General features: G+C 34.9%; 1 protein-coding gene across 1 annotated transcript in view; it reads left to right on the top strand.

Moving 5' to 3' along the window:
* Positions 1–1,406: 1,406 nt before the first annotated feature.
* The window catches only part of LOC133322923 (uncharacterized), a gene marked incomplete at its 5' end in the record, with an annotated part of 70,409 nt that continues 53,276 nt past the window's right edge, over positions 1,407–18,539 (top strand). The window contains 3 exons of the mRNA XM_061531875.1: positions 1,407–1,543; positions 13,148–13,335; positions 16,649–16,752. Coding sequence (XP_061387859.1) covers positions 1,407–1,543; positions 13,148–13,335; positions 16,649–16,752 — 429 coding nt within the window. The remainder of the gene's footprint in view (positions 1,544–13,147; positions 13,336–16,648; positions 16,753–18,539) is intronic.

Raw genomic sequence — 18,539 nt, 5'->3', positions numbered from 1 at the left:
TTCAGATATAGATAATGTAACAAACATGCGTCGTCTATTAGGATACATATTTAGAATATACCCAAAGTGGTGTAGGGTATTATATAGTCGGCCCAGTCCGACTTTACTACTTTCCTTACTGGTTATAAAATATTTTTATTTTTTTCATGAACAGAAATATAATGTCAAGAAAAAATTAAAGTGTAGATTTTTAAGAATACTTTTTTCCAAGGACAGCTTAACGAATGGGGCGTGAAAAAATCATCGAGATCCCAAACGTTCTCGATCAGAATAAAATTATGTGTCAATAAAATATATCTTTGAAATTTTGTACCCACATTGCTTTAACTCCTGGTATATTTATTATTGGTTTTTAGCCACCATTAACACAGAATACCAGATTATAGGTACTTTAGTGAGGACATACAGCCAAAAACCTAGGGTATATGTCCTCACTAAAGTATCTATAATCTGGTATTCTGTGTTAATGGTGGGTAAAAACTTGTTCCAAGTAAATGTTTTATTGTTGCATTTTCCCGCCAACGCCACTGTAATATTCAGAATTATTGGAAGGTGAAAACCATTTGCACCGATAATATTCTATATGTTTACATATAAATGTTCCACTCCATTTTCAATTCTTTGGCATTTCGGCTTTATGGTTTATAAAAAAAACTCCTTCCCACAAAATGTTCAAATGGGTTCATATTTTTACAGTTTGCCCGCACAAAGGCTCCATTGAGAGTATAAGCTCATTATGATAATGACATAGATCCCAGTAGATGACATAAATCCCAGTGGCCGAAATTTTCGTACACTCCATTATAATGTACTCATTTAAAATCGGTTGGGGCCTTCTATTGGGATCTATGTCATTCTTATTAGTATCCTAGTAATATGCTTTTACTTTCAATGGAACCTTTGTTCGGGGCAGTGTAAAAACATGCACCTATTTCAACATTTTGTGGGAAGGAGTTTTTTATAAACCATGACTCAGGAATGCCAAAGAATTGAAAATGGGGTGGAAAATGTATACACGTATTCTCGTTTTTCTCCTTAGTCAGTAATTTTTGATGATTAGTTCTTACTTACGCTCTCACACTCTTACTCTCGATTTACACTGCCATAAATATGATAAGCCAATTAGTAGTACAATAGGCGTATACTTCATTAACGTTCGAATTATATCAATTATACTCACCGTGGTCTAGAATGTAAAATTTCGTTATTTATTTGTTTTTTTATCATTTGCTCAACCGAACATAAGAGAAAACAAACAATAGAATAATTTTAATTAGTTTTAAGTGAATTAATATACAGTTGAATAATTTTGTTTTATTATAATTAGAATTAGTTGTGCGTTCAACAGCAAAAAAGGAAAAATAATCTAAATTAAATTCAATTTATTTGTCCTCTTCTCTACTTAGGCTGCAATCGAACCTATTATGGTGATACTGGACAAACCTATTCATTGGAATTGCATCGTCCCAAACAGGATCGTTTGCCGTACATTTGTCAATTGACATTTACAGCAGCTGGAGGACAGCATGGTGATGTTGTACAGGTAACTATTGAATGGAAAATAAATGTTTGTATAAAAGCATAGAGATGTTTGTGTAAAAAAAAAAATTAATTGATTTTGTTTAACTGCTGGCTATTTTAATTTATGTTTTTTTATTGAAATAGGTTTTATACAAAATAATCACAGAGAAGAAATGAAAATTTCAAAAAATTATCGATCATTAATGCGCAATTTGACATACCGAAATATTGATTTGATAAAATCAATTTAAATTGAAACAAATCGTAATTAAGTTAATTTTAAAATGAGTTCATAATCCACAAAATATCGAAAGTCGGAAAGTGCCGATATATGAGAGATACACTTACGAATACTAATTACCCCCTTGAAACTTAAAAACATCTAAAATTTCTGTCAAAAATGTGACTAAATGCCTAAAATTGGTAGGTAACTTATATAAAGCGCGGTAATTAATCTGCCATACCAAAAAATTTTGGTTACTTTTGTAGACTTTATATTGTCGCATATTATTATTCTGAAGAGTTACAAATGAGGCCACAAACATAATTTATTCCCCATACTATGAGGGTGGAGGGTATAAATGAAATCAAATTATTATACCTTCTATCACAAGGTGAAGTGTATATTAAATTTGTCAATCAGGTCACCCGAGACCCCTGATATATATATATATATATATATATATTAGATTGGGGAAAAATTAAACAATTATTTTTTCGGCAGGTGGCTGTATTGATAGATCTCTTGTAAAGTATCAATCAAACAATTTCAGATTTATGGAAGGGTGACATTTCGCAGTAAAACACTTTTTGTGAGTTAGAAATTCGGCAAATTTTACAGTTCTTCTTTGACAAAGGCGACAATGTAAGCCAAGTGGTTAAAATTGTGAATCCAATACTGTAACAGTCAATTATGTGCAATTTTGGTTTCGTAGATTCCGATCAGGAATTTTATGTTAAAGAAACACCTCGCACAGGTAGGCTGGTCGTAGAAAATTTCGATAAAATCGGAGAAATGATTGATGTTGACCGGTATGTTAGCCATCGTAACATCGCCCAGGAGCTAAAAATCGACCATAAAACTGTTTTACCATTCACAATTGAAATGGCCAGAATTGACCAAAAGGAGAGGTGTCGTGTTCCACCCGAACAACGCTAGGCCAGTGACTCGCCAGAAACTTCGGGTTGCCAATTTTTAATGCATCTGCCATATAGTCCGGACTTGGCACCAAGCGATTGCCATCTTTTTCTTCCATTGCAACATTTCTTTAATGATAAAAATTGGTATCTAGGGAGGATTGTGAAAATCGATTACTAGAGTTATTTGCAAATAGAGAGCGAGACTTCTATGAGAGAAGCATTATGAAGTTACTCTTAAAATGGCAACAAATCATACAACAAAATGGTGCATATTTGGCCCAAATCGGACATTCGAAGTATGTTAAATAAAGTTCTATAGCTCAATAATGGATTTCTTTTTCACCAACCTAATATATTCTCCATCAGAATAAAATTCTTTGTCGATTCATCCATTTCCATCATTGTACACATCAGTTTGTTGAAATCAAGATAGAGCTCGCAATATTTGGCGATAGAGCTTTGAAATATTGTGCGACATTGATAACAAAATTATTCCTAGGATATATGGGGATATATTATATCCCTATTTTATTATTTTATATTTATATTTACATATAAAATACACAAATTCATTTAATTATGTATCGAAGCTATTTAAGGGAACCCCACCCATTCTCGATTTTAATTTTTCAGGATTTTCAATGTACTGGTAAATCAATACCAATGCTTGTTAAGGTTTGTAACTTTGCACATATATATTTGAAGATTTAAAAGAGAAGAAAAATAATTTACAAAAAAATTTTGTTATTGTTTTGTTGTTGTTTTTTGTAATTAAAGAAAAGTCCTTATTTTTGATGGCGGGCATGATAACTCCTCACTGGAACATCGGAATCCGAAAATTCCAACGGTGTTAGAAAGAGTACATGTCTGGCTCTGTATCAAATTTCAGGATTATTGTATTCGCTCTAAAATTAACAAAATGGTGGACCTTTGAAAAAATATTTTTGGAAAATTGCCGATTTTTTACCAAAAACCTAGTTAAAAAATAAGGAAGATCTTCACCGATTGGCTTTATCCTAGTTCATACAAGAGCTATACACTCCCAGAGAAACGTGTAAAAATTTGAAGTCGATTGGATTATTATTTTTTGAGTTATCGTGCCCGCCATTCGCAAAAAAATGTTTAGAGAAAAACGCGTTTAAAGTTTGAGAAGCCCTTCAGCCGTCACTTGATGCTGACACAATAAATCGGCTATATCTTCAAGAGTTCTTGAGATTTTCACTTGAAATTTTGTAGAGACATTCTTTAATCAGTGTAGATTCCAATTATATCAACAAAAATTTTGACCCCGAGAATGGGGGGGGTCTCCTTAATTTATGACTCAATTCTATACACTATGTTAAATTTCGTTTCGATCGATGATATCTTCAAATAAATGACCTGCAACAAATATCATCCAATCCTGTCATCGGTATGCGATCTCTACTTAGGTCACAAAAATACATAGACTGACGAGTCTCGGTACGATTTTCTCTAATCAGATTTTTGGTTCGCATGGTATGTCAAACCTTCCTACCAAAAATTATGCATAACGGCAAGTTTAATACTGCTCCATGTTTTGACATAGCCCTATATACAGATTCTGATCCATTTTATACCCTCCACCATAAGGTGGAGTGTAATAAAATGTTGCCGTAGTTACCAACCGGTATGGCTGTAATCTGTTATAAGGGGTTCTTAAAGGCTCACATACTAATATATATAAAATTCTATGTCGATTATTCGTCTGTCTATCCTTCTTTTGAAATCACATAGAGATTCAGATAGAGCTCTGAAATTTAGCACAGACATTGGTAGTACACTTAGGATAATTGCGGTGTGATATATCGGTCCACGTTTTGGTGTAGCCCCCAATATTCAGCATATTGGGGATTTTGGACACGTTTTCCAAAGAATTGGCTGTTAATTGACATTTTGTGTTCCCATGTTTCCTATATAACTGTGTACCCCCAGTATTTGGAATTTTGGGGATTTTGGACAGATTTTCCAAACGAATTGACTGTAATTTTATATTTTTGGTTCTCACATTCCAGTACTAAAAATTGTTAATATTAGCCCACGTTGAAGAGTAGACCCCACAATTTTTGACACGTTTTTCAATCAAATTGGCTGTAATTAATATTGATCCATGTCGGTATTTTGAGAATTTTCGACAGGTTTTTAAACCGAGTTTTATGTTCAAAGCCCCCATTAATTTAGATCTTTTGATTGTCATCCTCATGGTGGAGGGTATAAAAAGTTCGGCCGGGCCGAACTTATCATCATTATTACTTGTAGGTATTTTGAAGGTTTTTGTAGCATTTTCCGTTTGTAGTGGCTATATTTGGGGAATTCAAGGATATTGAAGGTTAAAATGTGTTTTGTTTCACAAAAAATTCTCGCTCGATTTTCACGATAATAAAGTTTAGACTGAATTTTCTCATTGATGTGCCTTAAATTTAGCCTATCGGTTTCCTGGGAACTTATTTACAGAAATTATTCAATATTCTTCAATATTTTAAAATAACCCCCATACAAATGTCTGTTTTTGTAGAATATTACCTAGCTTGCGCCTTCGTGCTGATAACAATGTACTTCATTGTGATGTTTCAATTTTTGAAACTGTCATTTTCAAAACAACTCTTTTTATATCAAATACATAATGACATTATGTCGTGCTATGATAACATTTCATGATATTGCACGTCCAATTCCTCCATTCTCTTTCTTTCTCTAATTTTTTGTTTTGAAAAAAAAAAAATCAACAACAACAAAATTAAAAGACGTCATTAATTTTTATCAGCTCTGTGGTTAAGACGGTAATTTACTCCGACACTTTTATCCACTTGAACTCATGAGCTCTATTATGTCGCTGACGAGAGGGAGGTAACATCCCGGTTTTCGGAAAGTCTGTTGCACACATACCCTCCCACAATAACATCTTCCATAGACTTCAGTCATCGTCTATATAAGAATGGATAGCAAATTACGTTAAAACAACGATACACAACAAGGGCAACAAAGGCAATTGTATGCTACGAAAAAGAGAAAGAAAATCCCCCTCAACTTGTGGATCCTTATTACAGGAACATTAACTGTTTCTGTGAAAGACGTTTTTCTTACTCTTCTACTTCCTTGTTCTGTCTTTAACTGTTAAAAAAGGTGCAAACAACACATTTCAAAAGTCCATACATATTTCATAAGACAAATACCACACCGCCCCTAATAGAGACAATAGCATTGAAAATTGTTATCGATTTACAATCAGCAAAATTTTGTCTAGAACCGTTTTGTCCGAAAATCTCCAAATTTTAGAATTTATTTTTCCCATTTCTGAGAAATGTCACGGATATCTAACTATACCATTTCAGTTCAAAAATCATCGTAGAAACCCTTTATCCGCGCTTATACGTTTTTATTCGAAAAGTGCTGGAACAAGTCTAAAAATCACTGCAAATGATAAACTAAGTCAATATTAGGTATTCTAGAACGTTTAGAAAATTAAAATAAATCAATACCACCTAGCCGAAAAGCTCCAAAATATAGAAATTCGTTTTAGACTTCAAAAAATGTAAGGATATCTACCAACATTACTTTTGTCATAAAATCTGCAAAAATCCGCTTTGAATTACTTATCTGTTTTTATCCGAAAAATATTGAAGTGATAGAAGTGATAGTTCGAAATAAGTTCCTAAGGATAATTAAAGTTAAAATAATGAATTTTGGTGTAGAAAATCTCCTAACATCTGCATAGAACGCCTTTATCCGCGCTTATCCGTTTCTATGCGTATATTCTCCAAGTGGTGAAATAGGTCAAAAATCGCTGGAAGTGATAAACTAAGTCATGATTAGCTATTCTAAGCCGAAACCCATTTATCCACGCTTATCCCCACACTTATCCGAATGTGTCCAAATTTTTATACCCTACACAACTATGTTATCAGGGTATTATAGCTTTGTGCAGCCCCAAACCCAAAGACCCACCATTACGTATACCGATCGTCATATCTCGACTAGCTGAGTCGATCTAGACATGTGTGTCCGTCCGTCTGTCCATTATAATTTGTAAACACGATACACAGTTATGGACCAATCTTCACGAAATTTTGCATGTAGGATGGGTTCTGGCCAATGAAGACCCCTATTGTTTTTGGGAAAGATCGGCTAATATTTAGGGGATGAAATGGACCAAATACTAATTTTTTTCGGTTTTTTTGGTCGCTCCAGAGGCCGCAATAATGGCCCGAACATCGTGAAATTTTCCATGGAGAAGGGGATCAGGCCAAAGAATAAGCATGCCTGTTTTGAAAAAGATCGGTCAATATTTAGCGGTACAAAAGGACCCTGACTTTTGTGTGAAAAACTACAAAATTTGTATTCTATAGCGTATATATTTACCCCTGAAGGGCATAGACTTGAGAAGTTTATATTATATCCAAGAGGAGTAGTTGACCTTTAAATTAATACCAATTATATTGTTGTATGTGCTCGGATGTGGGAGTTACACCTAAATATTTACAGGTTTCTCTGTATTCGTATATTATTTAGTAACCCATTATCACTCTAGAGAGCGGAACTATAGCGCTGATCGCTTTGAAATCTTCCATGAGGTTCCAGTTATGGTCAACGCCTATAATTTTCGGAGATGATCAGATAATCATTTTGGAATGAAGTGGACCGAAAACTTAATTTTTGTGTTATTTTCCAGTCGATCTATGGACCACAAATTAAAACCGAACATCACAACTCAACCCACGGTGAAGGGAATCTGGACAATAGCTGTACTGAATACTCGTAATATTCGGAAAATATGACAGTGTGAGGAAGAGGTGCTATTTACCTCTAATCGGGCAAGAGGGTGCAAATATCACCAAATATTGTCCAGGCTCGGAATATACATCCGCAGAAAATTAGAGTTCCTTCGTAGTTGTGTAGGGTATCGTATGGTCGGCCCCGTCCGACTATACTGCTCCGCTCACTGGTTTAAATTCATTTTGGACTTAAAAAAAATTATTCAAAAATGTCATTATTTCTGTCATAAAGTCCGTTTATCCAATTTCCGTTAGTTTGTATTACCTATTATTTGATCATTTAGACAGTCTGTGCAAATTTTATAACCAAATTGCTCATAATTAAGTATTTTGAATTCTCATTAAATAACAAACCTCCCTAGCAAAAATTACCTATATCGGTTCACTTTTGAGAACAGTCCCCATATACCAGTTCACCCCTTTATCCGGTATATTGGGTATTTTTGGGCAAGTTTTTCAATAAATTGAATTCTCTTTACCAAAAATTATCGATATCGATTAACTTCTGAGGATTGCCCCCGTTATTCGAATTGGCTTTAATTTGGTTCTCATTGGGTGTAAAATCATCCTAACAAAAATCCCGAACCATTGCAGGTATTTCAAATGTCCACCTCATGCTGAAGTTTATAAAGAGTTGTAAAGGTACACCCATTATTCGGTATTTTATGAACATTTTTAACCGAAGTTGTTCTAATTTGATATTTTGAAATCTCTTTGGGCTGTAACTTTTTCTTTGCCAAAATTAGAAATATCGTCGAATTTGGATAAAGCACCACCTCCATTGGTATTTGAATAGTCGTAGGCTAAAAGGGTGTATATTTTATCTGTACGAAGTGACTGTAATTAGAACGTGTGGGGTCCCTTAAATAGAATATTTCAGTTATATATGTCGGTTATTTTAAGGATAAAAGCCATGTATGGGAACCTTTTTAGTATTGGTCGGTATTTACACGTCTCGAAGGACTTATCCGCATATTAGGGTTTCTTCTTCTAAGATGAAAAAACTACACCATGTTAGTATAGGTTCATGTTTTGGTATAGTTCAGCCGTTTAAATGTCCCATACTTTTACGATATTTTGAAAATCTCATCAGCCGTTTCTGTTCCTAATTTCAGATTCCCAGGGGGAAAATATCTTCTGACAACATAGTTTCACATTTCCATCCCTACATAAATATTGAGATCCATTTTAAATATTTTTTTTTAAGTTCCTGACACAACATTGCAAGTCTTTTAATATACATGTAAATACTATAAAGATTCTTGTTGCATTTTCAATTGAAGTGTTTTTCGGGTACTCTCGGGTTCTCAGAAAATAATAAAAACCAGTAAGGAAAGTAGTAAAGTCGGACTGGGCCGACCCCTTCACCACTTTGAGTATATTGTACATATGTTTTGACATGAAATTGAACAAACTTAAATATGCGATCTTTATCTATTAGTAAACCGACTAACACAACATTATTCAGTAAATAGATTTAAAGCAAACTTTACACACGTTATTTGGATGCTTCACTGTTTCAAATCAGGCACCCATTGATTATTTGGTGTACAATCAACATGAATAGGTCGAAATTATATATGGAAGCTATACTATATCTAAATCTGAACCGTTTTCAAGGAAACTTGCTAGATATTAATTTTTTATAATTTCAGTACGTATTGTCAATCGGCCTATGTATGGGCCTTTAATGCACCATTTACTTAAAATCGGACGAAACTATATATGGGAGCTATATCTATATCTGAACCGATTTTCTCGAAACTTGGCACACGCCATTCTAGACTCAATTCAGTACACTGTGCAAAATTTCGTGCAAATCGAAGGATATATAGGGCTTTGGTGCACCATTTACCTTAAATCGGACAAAACTATATATGGGAGCTATATCTAAATCTGAACCAATTTTCTCGAAACTTGGCACATATCGTTCTAGTCTTAATTATGTACGCTGTGCCAAATTTCGTGCAAATCTATTATGTCTTTGTGCATATGTTATATGCATAGAATCACTTTCTGAGTCGATTTATGCATGTCCGGCTGTCCGTCCGTCCGTCTGTCCATGTATTTTTGTTAACAGGTCGCATTTATGATCCGATTTGGATGAAATTTGGCACAGGTCACTTAATTGGCCCAAGGACGAACCCTATTGAAATTGGAGAAAACCACGTTTAGGTATAGCCCCCATATAAGGGTACACCCAAATTTTCGGTATTTTGAGGTTCTTGAGCGCGTTTTTTAATTGAATTCGCTGAAATTTGGTACTTTCAGTTCTTATTGGGTAGCAAATCTCCCTACCAAAAATTATAAATAAAGGTCAATTTTTTCGGATAGTATATAAAGAAGCTATATGTAAATCTGAACCAATTTCAAGAAAACTTGACACACTAAAGGTTATAGTAACTTCAGTAGATTGTACAAAATTGTGTGCCGATCGATCAATCTTTGGGTATTCAGTGCACAATTTAAATTAAATCGGTAGAAAATATATACTGAAGCTATATCTATATCTGAACCGATTTTTCCGAAACTTAGTACACATCATTCTGGACCTAATTCAGTACCATATGCCAAATTCCGTGCAAATCGAAAGATATATTGGGACTTTTGAGCCCCATTTACCTTAGATCGGGCAAAAATATATATGGGAGGTATACATAAATCTGACCCGATCTTCTCGAAACTTGGCACACGTCATTCTAGACTCAATTTAGTACACTATGGAAAATTTCGTGCAAATCTAAAGAAATATAGGGACTTTGGTGCACCATTTACATAAAATCGGACAAAACTATATGTGGGAGCTATATCTAAATTTGAACCGTTTTTCACGGAACTTAGCACACATCATTCTGGACCTAATTCAGTACTCTATGTCAAATTTCATTCAAATCAGAAGATGTATAGGGACTTTATAGCACCATCGGACGAAACTATATATGGGAGCTATATCTATATCTGAACCGATTTTCTCGAAACTTGACACACGCCATTCTAGACTCCATTCAGTACACTGTGCAAAATTTCGTGCAAATCGACAGATACATAAGGACTTCGGTGGACCATTCACATAAAATCGGACAAAACTATATATGGGAGCTATATCTAAATCTGAATCGATTTTCACGAAACTTAGCACACATCATTCTGAACCTAATGTAGTACTCTATGTCAAATTTCAATTAAATCAGAAGATGTATAGGGACTTTGGAGCACCATTTACTTTAAATCGGACGAAACTATATATGGGAGCTATATCTATATCTGAACCGATTTTCTCGAAACTTGGCACACGCCATTCTAGACTCAATTCAGTACACTGTGCAAAATTTCGTGCAAATCGAAGGATAAATAGGGCTTTGGTGCACCATTTACCTTAAATCGGACAAAACTATATATGGGAGCTATATCTAAATCTGAACCAATTTTCTCGAAACTTGGCACATATCGTTCTAGACTTAATTCTGTACGCTGCGCCAAATTTCGTGCAAATCTATTATGTCTTTGTGCATATGTTTGTAACAGGCAAAAATAATCGAGATAGACCCATGGTTCCTTTTGAGAATATGCATACAATCACTTTCTGAGTCGATTTATGCATGTCCGGCTGTCCGTCCGTCCGTCTGTCCATGTATTTTTGTTAACAGGTCGCATTTATGATCCGATTTGGATGAAATTTGGCACAGGTCACTTAATTGGCCCAAGGACGAACCCTATTGAAATTGGAGAAAATCGGTCCACGTTTAGGTATAGCCCCCATATAAGGGTACACCCAAATTTTCGGTATTTTGAGGTTCTTGAGCGCGTTTTTTAATTGAATTCGCTGAAATTTGGTACTTTCAGTTCTTATTGGGTAGCAAATCTCCCTACCAAAAATTATAAATAAAGGTCAATTTTTTCGGATAGCCCCCATATAAGATTACCCCCAATTTTCGGTATTTTGGGGGTTTTGATCGCATTTTTCGACCGAATTCGCTGAAATTTGGTATTTTGTGTTCTTATTGGGTAGTAAATCTCCCTACCAAACATTATAAATAAAGGTCCATTTTTTCGGAAAGCCCCCATATAAGTGTACCCCCAATTTTCGGTATTTTCGGGTTCTTGGACTCGTTTTATAACTGAATTCTTTGAAATGTTGTACATTGGGTTCTTATATAGGTCTACCAAACATTATAAATAAAGTTTTTCTGGTACATATAACGGTACCCCACTAAAAATTATTGGTATTTTGGGGGTTCTGAGTTTTTCTTGACTGTAATTTAGTACGTCCTTATTAGGTAGTACATCTCTTCACTATAAATTATAAATATTGGTCAATTTTTTCTGTAGCCCCCAGGTTTTGAGGTTCTTGAACCAAATTCTTTTTTCTGGTACAGGGTATTATGTCTTTGTGCATATGTTTGTAAGAGGCAAAAGGAAACGAGACAGACACATGGTTCCGTTTGAGAATATGCATAGAATCACTTTTTGAGTCGATTTAAGCACGAAATTTGGCACAGCGTAACAAATTAGGTCTTGAATGATGTGTGTTAAGTTTCCTGAATCCTGAAGATCTGACCAAATGAACAATTTAGTATCGGTTGCAGAATGACCTGTTTATGGTTCCAATTTCATTTTACTGGTCCTTTAAAAATGCGACGTCTGTTAGGATTCATCTGTTGAATATACTCAAAGTGGTGAAGGGTATCATATGGTCGGCCCCGTCCGACTTTACTACTTTCCTCACTGGTCTATAGCATTTACAACCTTTTACTAAAAGCATTTACACCCTTTACTTTAATGACATAGTTCTCATATAAAAGTTTCTTCCAATTTAATTTAATTTGAAGGCACTTGTTTGTTTGATTATAAATACACCCATCATTATTATGCCAAAAATATATGTCTAGTTACCCTCGTAACTACTCACATATAAGCTAACAACAATGTAATAACTAACAATATCCTTATATAAACTAATCCCATAATAACTGACTGTCAGTTACTTTTTGGTCTAAACCCAACTGATCAGGAAAAAAAGAATACAATTCGGAAACTAAGCACCATTTCACTGTAACAAACAATTTGAAATTGCCTTGGAAATGCAAAGCCCAAATGTTCACAGCAAACGAAGGCAAAATCAAAAAAATCAAAACAATTCCAAAAAACTCTTTATGTTTCTGAAAATCGTGTGGGAGATGAGAATGACATAAAGCTATTTGTGTAACAGGAAACGTGTGGACAGGATATCCGCTGGACAACAATGGAGTTGGTTTTTGCAGTTTGTATCCCTACCTCTTTATTTGTTGATGGCACATTGACTATTTCGGGTATGGTTAGGTGTGTGCGTGTGTGAGCTGTTTTTCGTCATTGTGTTTCCTCGTCAGCATTTTTTATTTGAAACGCTGGTCCACTGAAAATCTCTGTCGATTTGTGCACTGCTATCTTTATGTTTTGTTTTTTTAGAAACCATTTCCCCCACATCTAAATTGCCCCTAAGCAGTTCCCAATAGAATGTCGGGGGTAGAACAAAAACACAAAAAACAACTGAAAATAATATTTAGTTTTTCATTGATGATTTTTCGTTTAATTTTTGTGTTATCTATTGCCAGCATACCAGTTTTCACATTTTTTTTCTATTTTCATTTTTGCTTTTCCTATTAAACTTATATCCCTATATAAATATGTGTGTGTGATTTGTTTGTGTGCCTTTTCAGGTTACTTTGGATAGCTTTACAATTGGACGCTTCACTTCATATACCCAGGATGGCTGTCCGGATGGCTATATGCAAATCGCTGAATCAGCCCGCACACCCATTGGTGGCATGTGGTGTGGCACCTCATGGGGACCAGTTCTGTTCTATAGTGAATCTCGTTCGTTGATTTTTACAATCAAACTAAATAAGTGAGTATTTAACATTATTATTTTTTGTGCTTGTTTCTTTTGTTATTGACATTCTCTCGATTAACAAAAACTATTTCTGAGAGTTTAAAAAAAATTTTTCATTTGTTCAAAGTTATTTTAGATTTTGTACTAGGAAGCCCAGCAAACATTTTTCGCTGTTATTAAGCCCTTATTATTTCAAATACAAAATAGGTTATTGTAAACCATAGGTTCATATTGAACTATGGGACCCAGCCAAAGCACTGATTAAATATTTTGTGCCAATAGATTTTTTTTTATTTTCTGAGAACCCGCCGAAATAATTACAGACACTTCAATTGAAAATGCAACAAAAACATTCAAAGTACTTCAATTTAGGATGAGTCCTTTATATCGAAACACTGACAATTTTCTGTCAGGATGTCTGCCAGGAACATTTTGTTTACAACTTAAAAATATACCTAAAATAGATTTCAATATTTATATGGAGGTGTAAATATTAAGCTATGTGGTCAGGATGAGTGTTTTCCCCCAAAGAAACCAAAATTCCGAACAGAGTGGAGAGGGCTTTAACATTGTTGTAGTTGTAAGAACGGCCCATTTAAACGGCGGCTATGTCAATACATGAACCTATACCAAATTTCTGGCATGTTGCCTTTTTTCTCTAAGAACAAGAAACCCTGCATAACGAATGAGACAATCGAGACTCGTAAATGCAGACCAACACTAAAAAAGTTCCGCCTACATGACTAGTATCCTCTCAAATGTAAAACAAAATACTGATAATGGGGTTCCAACCTAATATTGATCAACACATGAACCTATGTCAACACATGAACCTATACCAAATTCCTGGCAAGTTGTCTTTTTTCTCTAAGAACAAGAAACCCTGCTTAACGAATGAGACCATCGAGACTCGTAAATGCAGACCAACAATAAAAAAGTTCCGCCTACATGACTAGTATCCTCTAAAATGTAAAACAAAATACTGATAATGGGGTTCCAACCTAATATTGATCATTTTCCAGGCTTCAAAAACCCTTTATACTAAATTACAACCACATAGGCGGGAGAAAAATTCTAAAATACTGAAAATTGGTCGGTATGAACCTGAGAAACTTAGAGCAAATCTGAAAAATGTGCCCAAGCTCCGCAAATACAGAATATTGGGCCAATATTGAAAATTTTTGGTATAACGATTTTCTGTTCGATAAAAGGTCAGACTTATTATGCACGTTTTGTTCCTAATAGACATATTTTGGGTCCTACTTAAAATCGGACGAAACCATATGGGGGCTATATCTAAATCTGGACGGATTCCAACAAAACTTGACACACGTTTGGCTAAACTATCTTAAGTACGTTGTGCAAAATTTTGTGTAAATCTGAACCGATTTTCACGAAACTTCACACACATCATTCTAGATTTAATTCAGTACGCTATGCCAAATTTTGTACAAATCGAAAGAAATGTAGGGACTTTGGTACACGATTAACATTTAATCGGGCGAAAATATATATATGAGAGCTATATCTAAATCTGAACCAATTTTCAAGAAATTTTACACACATCATTCTAGACCTCATTTAGTACGTTATGCCAAATTTCGTGTAAATCGAACGAATTTTAGGGACGTTGGTGAACCATTTACATAAAATCGGGCGATACTATATATGGGAGGTATATCTATATTTGAACCGATTTTTACGAAACTTAGCACACATCATTCCAGACTAAATTTAGTACGCTATGCCAAATTTCGTGTAAATCGAAAGATATGTAAGGACACATGCACAAAGACATAATACCCTGTACCACAGTGTGGTGAAGGGTATAAAAACCAGTGAGCAGAGCTACACAACTACCACCGAAGTATTACTTTGTGTAGATCTATATTCCGAGTCTGCGCCATATTTGGCAATATTTGCATTCTCTCAATCGAATAGAGATCAAGAGCTCCTCTTTCTTACCCTGGCGTATTATCCAAATTATTTTTTTCCAGTATAAACATTTAAGCCATACAATTTAAATTTAGTTTTGGTACAGTTGACCCTACCATTTTCAAAACAGTCATTCTAAATAGCTGGCCAGATCCCTTATCCGTTTAAAACACAAAGCTAAAATACCCTGACAACATAGTTGTGTGAGGTATAATTACAGCTAGTCTGGACGAACCACCTGACCAAAGTCCCAAAAAATACCGATTTATTGTAATATGGGGGCTACCTAAAAAAGTGGTTCAATTTTGATCATTTTTAGTACAAAGATTTTCTACCCAGAAAAAACCAAAAATACCAAATTGCATTTGTCTAAAAGTTCCAAAATACCAAATATTGGGGACTTCCCTAAAACATTATGGAGATTTTGTATTTAACGAGAATCCTGAAAATTATATAAGAACGGATCTCTTGACAAACGTGCCCAAAAGATTTCAAATATCGAATAAAGAGAAGTTCTGCTCCATGAGAACCACTTGAAAAAGTAGAAAATGTTAATATGTTTTTGTAGGGAGATTTTCTAGCCAGCACTAACCCTAAAACACTGCAACTGAAGAGTTTGAAAAACAATACCACAAAACCATTACCATTAAAAGTGGACTGATATATCCCATTTTCAATATCAAACATCCTAAAAGTAATATCAGCCCATGTTTAAAATTGTAAAAGTCTATCATCAACATTGCGTTCTCTATCGTGCTGTACTCATCTCGGTAACACCCCACCATTGCATAAAGGTCTATTCCGTGGAAAGAAGGCAACTTCGTCATGAAAAATCTGTACAGAATTCATTTGCATGTGGCTGTGAAAATGATCAGATTTCGATATAGCTTCCATATATAAATGCATCCGATTTGAAGTATAATGGCCTATCAACACGAACTTTTTATCAGGAAACTGAATTTTTAAACTTTAATGACGGGTAGTTGTATTCGAATTCAGTTATATGAGTTGTTAAATTTGGAAGTGGTATAAGTATATATATAAGTTATAATAGGTTCATTAAATCACTTGGTGGCCTTACCCAAATTGGAATAGCATATCGTATAGTCGGTCCCGTTTGGCGTATGTGCTTTCCATGCTCCTACTACTATAACCTGCCAACTTCAACTTTCCCAAAAGCGTACAATACCTACAAATATTGAAGTGCAGAGAATAAATACACACTCCAACACCCACACATCCCAATGGCAAATATTGTTTTCGTTTTTTGTGTTTTTGTTCTTTTTTTTTGTGTTCTCCTTTTTGTTTTCCACAACTGAACTTTTAATGAAAAAACATTTTTTTGTAATATTGTCTCATAACTTTTCCGTTTTTTTTTTCGAACAATTTTCAGATTAGCACGTGATCAAAGTGGTTATAATTTCGACTTTCGTATACGTTACAAAATGCTATCCCGTGACAGTTCCGTTACACGTTATGGTGGAATAAAAGTTGAAGGTATGTGCCAAGAACAAATTATTGTATTGTATGTATATAGCTAGCTAGTCAACTGAATATTGAAACTGTTGTGTTTGAGATTTGGCAACAGGAACAACTGCACGTACAATAGTGGAAGTTAATGGAATTAAGTCTAAAGTGAACTGAAAAAAAAAATAATTTAAGAGATTTGGAGTGGTTTTCTACAGTTATAAGGACTTCTATAGATGGCATTAATATATACCGAATGGGGCAACGATATAAAAGTGGATATGATATAGCAATGTTTTGAAAAAAATCGGCTCATCATAATGAACTCGCTTGAAAATATGTCAAAATCTACAAATACTTCACAAGTAAAGAGTTTACCCAAATCAAGAATGTACACTCTACAATAATTATTTTGACGTCTGTAGGTGGGACGATGTGTTTACCACTTTGAACCTAGGACAGGTTCAAAGGGGACCAGGGTCTTCAGAAGATTTTTTTCGTTATGGGGTTTTTAAGAGGGAGAGGGAGAGAGAAAACACACTTTAAATAAAGTATCAACTAAAAGTTAGGGTTGTTCATTGCATGTGGGTCTGTGGGTCAGACTAATCACGGTGATTAATCTGACTCCAAGGAACGTTGACGACAGCAAGGCACAGTGTGCCCGTCTTGAAGCCAAGGGCTAGTTTTCTAACACCACCTTACTCGTACGACGATGACTAACATCTGTCTGTTTCTGCCAAGGACTAGGTATGTAACCCCACTTGACTCAACAATCATCTACAGACGACTGCCCCGATCATCATTTCATTTCAAAATAGCCATTTATTTAGAAAATAATTTCATCGTACAATATACTTAATGGATACTATGGATTACAATGAAGGAGACTACGAGCTATTTCATATCTAGCGCCACATTTGGAATACTAGGCGAATCATTAAATTAGCTTGTACTTATATAGAAGTTAAAAAATAGGCCAAACTTAAATTGACTTAACACTACCTTAAATCTAAACTTACAATTAAATTATATACAATTTCTAGTATATTGAGCTGTGCTATATACAGGTTCAATATCGGCGCAGACGCTCATCTTTATTGTAAAGAATTCATCCGTCTGTAGAATGGGAGGTGTTATCTTCTAAGCATGAAGTGAAGTTCCTCGTTACACTCCATGTATCGCTCCATTAATCTATTTTCCACAAGCGTACTCCTTTCCAGGAAGTTGAGAGCATATTTCACGTCCTCACGCAGACATCGATTCGGTTGAAGACGATTGCATTATAGATGTTCCTATTGGCCGGACGTCTATAAATTCCATTGTTATCCAGTGTTGGTCTAATTCCTATGCATGATCCCAATATATTATTTCTCTCCAACATTCTAATCCGTTCCATTCGGGCTGACGATATGTCTGCCGATGCAGCAAAGGAGTAGGTGAGGATGGGACGAATCACTTGTTTGTATATTAGCATCATTACCTCCGAAGAAAGTCCTCTTCGCATTCGCAAGAGTCTCTGATAGGCAAAGATCATCTTTTTGGCCTCTGAAAACACATAATTCATATGGCGACAGAAGTCGAATCTTTCGTGCAGGATGATTCCAAGGTATTTCATCCTAGCTGACAGTCCAATAAATTCCTTTCCAACCTTTATAATTGGAATGTACTTTCGGATGCTCTTCACAGTGGACATGGGTTTGCCCTTGATAACCACAGTTACACACTTTCCAACATTGAGTTTAAGTCCCCATTTGTTGAAGTAGTTGTGAAGTGTTTCCATGTACACATTCAATCTTCTTTCCACAGTGCTTCCAAAA

This window comes from Musca vetustissima, unplaced genomic scaffold (assembly GCF_032173495.1).
Source record: "Musca vetustissima isolate MV318-11 ecotype Yass unplaced genomic scaffold, APGP_CSIRO_Mvet_v1 utg31550, whole genome shotgun sequence".
Lineage (NCBI taxonomy): Eukaryota > Metazoa > Arthropoda > Insecta > Diptera > Muscidae > Musca > Musca vetustissima.
Note: the sequence above shows the minus strand (reverse complement) of the source record. Positions and strands in the feature narration are given on the sequence as shown.